The 8180-nt window shown below is 41.9% G+C and overlaps 1 protein-coding gene across 1 annotated transcript; it reads left to right on the forward strand.

Annotated features, from left to right (window-relative positions):
• The first annotated feature begins 1861 nt into the window (after positions 1 to 1861).
• Positions 1862 to 7418, forward strand: LOC147991731 (protein FAR-RED IMPAIRED RESPONSE 1-like). The gene is made up of 7 exons (XM_087525771.1): positions 1862 to 2160; positions 2320 to 2413; positions 3239 to 3450; positions 3549 to 3679; positions 3881 to 5603; positions 5735 to 6208; positions 6994 to 7418. Exons 5-6 carry the CDS (start codon positions 4453 to 4455, stop codon positions 6204 to 6206), a joined length of 1623 nt encoding a protein of 540 aa, XP_087381897.1. The 5' UTR covers positions 1862 to 2160; positions 2320 to 2413; positions 3239 to 3450; positions 3549 to 3679; positions 3881 to 4452; the 3' UTR covers positions 6207 to 6208; positions 6994 to 7418.
• The last annotated feature ends 762 nt before the right edge of the window (positions 7419 to 8180 follow it).

Below are 8180 nucleotides of genomic sequence, written 5' to 3' on the forward strand. Positions count from 1 at the left end.
TCTCTACAAATGCAACTAAGTGACACACTATATAATGAGTTATTACAAACTACTCCCTCCGTTTCTAAATACTTATCTTTCTAGGCATTTCAACAAATGACTACATACGGAGCAAAATGAGTGAATCTACACTCTAAAATATGTCTACATACATCCGTATGTAGTAGTCATTTAAAATGTCTAGAAAGACAAATATTTAGGAACGGAGGGAGTAGCAAGCTATACAAGGCAAAAAACCAAGTGAGTAACAAGTAGAGTGAGGAGAAGTGCATGGATGAACCCGGGTACATATAAACCCACTTTTGAAAACACATTTTGCAATGTCAAAAAATTCTGAAAAAGGATGCGCGCGGACATCTCCATATTCTATGTGTGTGCAGAAAATTCACAGAAAACGACTTTTTCTATAGTCTGTGCAAAAAAGACAAAATTTTATGCCGTGAAAACGCTATTTATAAGCAGTAAAATTTGTCTTTTTTACTGAGACAACAAAAATACCTTTTTACACAAAACTTTGTACCGTGGACATACCTTTGCTAACATGTATGCATAATTTTTTTAGAATTTTTAAACATTACAAAACGCGTAAAAAATACATTTTTGAAAAGCGGGTGCAGATGCCCCCGTGTGCAGATCGTCCACACTCGTAGAGTGAGAGCATATACAGTCGGACTTGGAAAATCTGACTACTCAAACGCACACGAACATGTTTGGGTGTGTCCGCAGACACTACAACCGGACACCTCAATTATCATACCTCAAATTCATATAAACTCATGCAACTACATCGATGCATTACACAAATTGTCCGACTACTACATCACTAACATGCCATCGAACTATCAAAATTTGGCATGCTTGACTATGGTGGAGAAGATCATCCATGACTGCCTTTGCCCTTTCCGGCACCCTTGCCGTCCTTGTCACGGAAATACCGGTTGAAAACGCAGTAGTGATCGAGCCGGATCTGCTCATCGTCGGAGCTGTCCTCATCGTCGTTGTCCTCCTTCTCCTCCTTTGGTGGCAGTCCGGCCATGGCACGGACCGCCCAATTCTGCTCTCGGACAAGGGCACATGTGTTCCTCCGCTATTGCTTGTTCACAACACTGGCACATATGACTTCCTCCTCTGTGTCCGTCGCGTCAGCCGCCTCTGCCACCGCCATGTCGGCAGCGAGTCGGGCCTCAGCGGCCCTTATCCTCTCCTTCTCACGGCGGGCACTCCGGTCCCGATGGGACTCATACTCCGCCCGACCGGAGATAGGGAAGGAGAGATTTGAAGGCTGCCGGGACCGCGATGATCCAGCCCTAGAGGATCCAAGCGCCCGTTGAGCCGACGCTATGGAGTCACGCCGGACAGATCCTGCCGCCGGCCGGGCGCTGTCCTCCCGGGAGTGGCGGAGTGCAATGTGGACGACCATTGCCTCCTCCAACCCATGCGGGATGACACCCCAGTCGACGGATCCAGACTAGTCAGAGTAAGATCCACTGCCCGCCATGCCGGAGACGGTCGGAGATCGCCGGAGGTGAGCATGGGTGGCGGAGGGTAGTGAAGTGAAGTGGCTAGGATTTGGTCCGGGGAGTGGATGAGGAGGAATATATGTGAGGTTGGTGGGCCAGCATGGGACGGGTCTGACATGACTGACGCGCCCGGGTGCCCCATATCTACCCCATATTTGGGCTGGATATGAGGGGTGCTGGTCAGTCCGGGCGGGAGCAACTAGAATAGAAAACAGCGTTGTGGTACAAAAATAGAAAAAGTCGACCTGGACCGTCGGATCCAACATGGATGGCCCATATTCTAGTGGGGGATCTGTGCGCTCTTGTTTACAAAATAGCCCCTCATTTCTAGTTATTTTACTCCCGATCTCCGCATGTTTTTAACTGGTCGTGTCCTTCTTCTTCCAAGTCGAGCCGAGGCGGGTGAGCTCCAGCAAATCCCTAACCCTAATGGCTTGCGAATGGCGACGGTGGCGTAGATCCTGTACCTAGCTAGGCTAGTTTGTCTGCTGGAGGAAGGTTTCCATCTCTGCCCCAAGCTGTACCTAGTTGTGCGACCTTGGCTACAGGAGGAATCCTGGTCGTCTCGCCGCCGGCGGTCGGACTGCCCGGACGGACCTCTCCTGTTCAGCGCCACGACGTTGGCTGATCGAATCTCCAGGTACCATTCCCCAACGCCGATTTACCATTTGTCTTACCCCCAGTACAATCAACAAGATCTGGAGGTGGTATATTCCACGGCTGATTTTGCTCTAACGCTACAGATTTGCAGGCATTATTGCCATTGCAACAAACTAAACTCCATGTGTGTTTTTTCCAGTAGCTCAACTCCACAAGGCTCCCCCTCCCCCTGTGTGCCTAGCTTCGACATCTACTGACGGCAGAGAAGAAATCTTGAGTCTTCACGAAAGCAGGTTTGCCATGCTCTGAATTACTTCTGTCAACTTAGATGAAATTAGGAAAGTAGTGCATCGTTATGATTGATGCTTGATGATGCATCCATGTTCCTTTCTAGGCAATCATTTAGTCTTTGATGTAGTGTAAAACGTGTAGGAATTGCTTAAAAACGTGAGATGTACAACGAGCCAGGTAGCTGAAGATCATTGCTTAAAAACAAGAGCACCGCACCACTGCACCAGTAAACCAACAATGTGAACTCATGGCACTGATCTGCATTTTCTCAGTCAGACTATTTTTCACAGAATTCAAATCATACATCTGGACTTGCCCAACCCTACAAAAGTACTTTCAAAAGCTAGAGGAAAACTCTTTACGTACAATCAGCCAGATTACCCTTTTTCTTGTTCCATCATATAAGATCTTCGAGCAATTTGGTATTGTGAAACCTTGTTAACTTGCTGGAACTGTACATGAAAACGAACTAGTCTCATCTACCTATTAAAGTACTTGAAAGTGAAGTGCTTGTCAGCACAAGACTAAAATTCTGTACACACTTGCAATATGTACCATTCACTGGTTTTTGAGAGTTAACTATCTATTTGTCCAGTGATGGCAATGAAACCAAAAATCATGCTAGTTTTCTTGTTGTGAAACAATTGTGTTCGCTCATTGATCTTCCTCATTTAGTTGTAATAACACATTGATTGTAAAAGAAAGCTGCAACTTTTTTTTACCTTCTTGCATGTAAAAATAAGTCTCCTTGTGTGAATCTCTTTAATGTGCAACCTTAACTTTGCAATCTTGCAATTGGGCTGATTTCTCATTTTGTTGTATTCAAGGTGACTGAACAATCAGCTATTTGGATTTTGGCGTAGAACACATTTTCTGGTTTGGTATGATGGATAGAGGGAAGTAGTGCTCGTCGACTACTAAGCTGGCCCCTAGTGTTCTTTCGGTGCATCTCGACCTGAAATGGAGGGAAGTAGTGCGACGTCACCTTTAGAAGAGCCAACATTTCCAATAATTGCAAATTGTGTGCCAACTCTATCAGGTGAGAACACATGGTCCAAAAGGCAAATAATATGTTGACACTAACTAATATTCTGTTAATCCCTTCTTTGATGTTGTTTGCTGAAAAATTATTTGCAGCTGTGGAATCGGTCAACAGTGCCGAAAATCAAGTTTTCAGCAATGCTACCTCATTTGGGGAGATTAATTCTCCAATGCTTCTCATTGATGATTCCAGTACACCAAAGAAGAAACAATCCTTCTCTCAAGAGGTATCAACGTTTGTCACATCTTATAATACTTGTAAAATGGCCTTGAGTATGGCAAATAGTACTTTAAGTTTATCTGTTTCAAAATGTATGACTTATTGCAATACAAAATTCGATTTCTTAAGTGAATATAGCATCTACTTTGTACAAGTCAATGTGATATCACCGTGGTCATTGGTACTAAACATGCAATTTATGTTGTAGGGTTCTTTGTATAAACCCCAATGTCACGAGGAATTGAAGCCTAAAGTAGGGATGCTATTTGATGATATTGGCTCGGTCCTGGAGTTTTATAGGACATATGCACACAATGTTGGATTTGGTGTACGTCTTGGTCAGCAAAAGGTCACCAATAATGTGCTTCAATGGAAGCGCTTCTTGTGTGCAAAAGAAGGCTTCCGGCCTGAGAAAGGTATGGTTGTTGTTGACCCTTCAAAGAAAAGGAGAAAGGTGAAATTGACTAGATGTGGTTGTGAAGCTTTTATCTATGTCACCCGGGAAAGTGATGGCAAATATAAGGTAGCTTCACTCAATGAATATCACAATCACCCTTTTGTGCCACCTAGCCAGCAACACTTGATTAGATCTAATCGACAAGTTAGTGAGAGAGTGAAGTCAACACTCCATGATTGCCAGAAAGCTAGTATCGGTACCGCCTTAGCATATAGGTTTCTGCATGTTGGTGCAGGGGTTTTGACCATGTTTGTTGCACACAAAAGGACCTACAAAATCACTATGGTGTATTGAAGAATAAAATAAAAAATTGTGATGCTCAAATGCTAGTGGACCAACTTGGTAGATTGAAGGCTCTCAATCCTGCTTTTTTCTTGGAGTATGAAGTTGACGAGGTTGGTACATTGCTCCGTTTGTTCTGGACAGATGCGACAAGTAGGAAAAATTATGGTCATTTCAATGATGTGCTCTCTTTTGATTCAACATACAGCACTAACCAATATGAATACACCTTTGCACCCTTCACTGGAGTAAACCATCATATGCGAAGTGTCTTTTTTGGGGCGGGGTTTCTACTTCATGAGACAAAAGAATCTTATGTTTGGTTGTTCAAGGCATTTCTTAAAGCAATGGGCGGGACTGCTCCTACAGTGATCATAACTGATGAGTGTATTAGGATGAGGAACGCTATTGCAGAAATTCTACCGAACAGCAAACATCGATTGTGTATGTGGCACATTATGGAAAAGGTTCCTGGGAAGGTCCGTCCTGAATTGAGGAATGACCTTGGTTTCTATGATAGGTTGAAACATTGTGTCTGGAATTCTGAAACACCTACTGAATTTGAGGATAGATGGAAGTCTTTTATTACAGAGTTTAAGTTGGAGGACCATGAGTGGTTCACCAAAAGGTTTCAGCTTCGTGCGACATGGATACCAGCATATTTCATGGATATTCCCTTAGCTGGTCTTCTTAGGACAACTTCAATTTCAGAGAGTGCAAATTCGTTCTTTAAGCGTTTCATATGTCGGAAGCTCACTTTTGTTGAGTTTTGGCTAAGGTTTGACACTGCGTTGAAATGTCAGAGGCAGAATGAGTTGATTGCCGATAACACAAGCGAGTACACAACAAGTGAATTGTTGACATCATGGGAGATAGAGAAACAAGGCAGGGAGGTATTCACACATGAGATTTTTGAATTGTTTCAGGCTCAAGTGCTTGCTGCAAGGGATGATTGTGATGTTCAAAACACAACAAATGGTGAGGGTATTAAAGTAATGTCTGTTAGCGACCAATACAACAAGATTAGAGAAGTGTGTTATGATACAACAACCATGGTTGCTAAGTGTTCTTGCAAGCTTTTCGAGTCCAAAGGAATTGTGTGCCGCCACATTATCCGAGTACTGAGGGGTGCAAAAATAAATGAATTACCTAGCCTTTATGTTCTCAAGCGGTGGGAGAAAAATTGCAAAAGGTATATTTCTTGCAATTTAGATTTAGAAGAGTTAATGCTTATTTGCCTTGACATATGTTCTTGCAATTTAGATTTAGAAGAGTTAATGCTTATTTGCCTTGACATATGTCATGATGTGATTTTTTTCCTAGGGACATTATGTTTGATGGGGAAGGAAACATACTTGAAGAGAATTTCATTGACCCAGTTGACATGGCTGTGAGAAGAAAGATATCTGCTGTCAGGAATAAGCTAGAAGATCTCATACGGACTGCTAAGTGCTCCATGGAAGGAGTTGAATTTCTCCACACCAGCTTGTGCAAGGCTGAGTTGGGTTTGAGGCAGCTAGTACCGGTCGTACCATGCGATACGCAAGAAAATGAGGAGTCATTTATTGGTAGCATCATTCCAAAGGATGTCACCATCCTCACACCTATTGATATCAATGCAAGGGGCACATGCTCTAGAATAAAGGGGCACAGGGATGGTGTGAGGGGTGGATCTGGTGACAAGAAAAGAAGGCCAGGAATTCATCAAAAAGTCGCACGCAAATGCAGCATTTGTAAGAAAGTGGTATTCCATGATGCAAGGACATGCTCTATGAAAAATATTACACAAGAGTAGAGGTTTGTGATTCTTATTTCTTCTAAGAGAACCACTTTTTTGTCTTACTATAATGTATGACATGAAATTATTTGTTAACACTATTAATCCACATCTAAAAAATAGTCATAGGACTCCATTTTAAAAATTCAAACCCATTTCTTTCTCCTTACTGTTTATGCTTTGTTATGTAGATGTAGGAAACTATCATGTTGTTGTCTACATTGGAGTAAGAGTGAAATGGGACCTCATCAAACATAGCACTCTTCATCGAACATCTCTAGTTGTATATGGTTTCACTGCCATTTTGCTCTAGGCTCACATAATTTCCTGCAATATGAGATCCCCGCCCTAAATTCTATGAGCAGTCAACACAACCAGACCTTGAACAACCACAAAATTATTCTAAAATGAAATGTGGCTGCATGCTAGTTAACATGTAGTCATGGTTGGCAATGTCCAATTCAGGAAGCAGTTTATATGGTCTCTGTTTTATGAAGAAATATTATATGAAAATATGGGTATTTTCCCCTTTTGACCCTTACAGAAATGAATCGCCCATAAATACATATAATGTTTGTTCTAGATTTTTTTTGAACAGGTTTGTTCTAGATAGTAACAATACCCAAATGATTTAGATGGTTATATTGCATTACAATCATCTTTCCACTAACGTATTCGAGAAAACGCTGTAGGAGATTTCATCTCCCCTGTGGAAATAATACCTGATCAAATATTTTAAGTATGGATGTGTGAGACTGTCTTGTGCTCAAACTGATTCAGATTTTGTTTGGTGTCATCTTTCCAGCACATCAACCTCCATGAGCAAGAAGTACCAACTCCGAAGATGCTCATGTCCATGCTGCCAGATTACGACGAGAGAGCAAGTCTTGCTTGCTGCCAAACCCGCTATAACTGAGTGGTCTATCCACTGTGCTTTGCACTGAGTTTGTATCAGACTTGTAGACCATGGACCAGTCCTCGCTGAGAATTGATGAGAATTATGTAATTCTGTATATGGTACTGTAGTTGTTAACCTGTTGTATGCATGTTCCTACTTATTAGTTCTGCCTGTTTCGCTTCCTGTGTTCGTGCATATAAGAGCTATTGTGTTTGGATGATAGATTTTTCTACTTGAGTCACTTCTGTTCATTTGATTACCGATTTATGTGTGGCATGGTCCAGCTTGACATATATTTGAATGAGATGACTTCAATTTTATTTGTATGCAAATATTGTGATATATATTGACAATTTTTTCAGGGGCCAACAAGTTCAATTTTAATGGGTAATCAGTGAGACGGAGCCTCAACGTTGAGAGGATTTGAAAATTAGTCGTATCTACTGAGGACAAAACGATTGAATATGAGAAAGTTGGGGTCATACTGTAAAAGTGATGTTTTATATGCATACATTATCAGGGGGTTTTCCATAAAATGTCCATTAAGTGTCTGGGATGTCTCCACTAGAATATGGGCCATCCATGTTGGATCCGACGGTCCAGATCAGATTTTTCTATTTTTGTACCACAAGGCTGTTTTCTATTGTAGTTGCTCCCAGTCCAGGCATTTGAGGTGACGTCCGGATCAAATTTTTATGACGGGTCATCCGCCTGAGCATTTGAGGCGGGTTTGGGACGTCCGACTGTAGATGCTCTTAGGGTTAGGGATAGCCACAAGTTACAGGGACGAAGATATAATCCGAAGTTTACATTCTTGGGAGAGTGATAATCCTGTTTTTTAGAATTCAAACCTCCTTCATTCATTCATCAAAATAGCTGCATCATTTACAAGCATTGCCATTACAGCTTGAGGGGCAGAATCCAACCAAAGTTTAGGAGGAGAGAATCTAGCTAGCTAAGCTAGCTAATTCATGCGTGGCGCCGCTACATGATTGCTTTCTCTATGAAAATCAATATATTAGCCTAGATTAAAAGGAAAAGCTCCTATGAACCAAATCAAGTTCTTTTTTTCTATAAGATTTGAATTTCCTATA

Source organism: Triticum urartu, chromosome 1A (genome assembly GCF_056163025.1).
Source record: "Triticum urartu cultivar PI428250 chromosome 1A, HENAU_Tu73, whole genome shotgun sequence".
NCBI lineage: Eukaryota > Viridiplantae > Streptophyta > Magnoliopsida > Poales > Poaceae > Triticum > Triticum urartu.

Coding starts and splice junctions, on each gene's coding strand:
- LOC147991731 (XM_087525771.1), top strand. CDS start 4,453: ATGCTAGTGGACCAACTTGGTAGATTGAAGGCTCTCAATCCTGCTTTT. Junction 5,604..5,734: donor TGGGAGAAAAATTGCAAAAG/GTATATTTCTTG, acceptor TTTTTTTCCTAG/GGACATTATGTTTGATGGGG.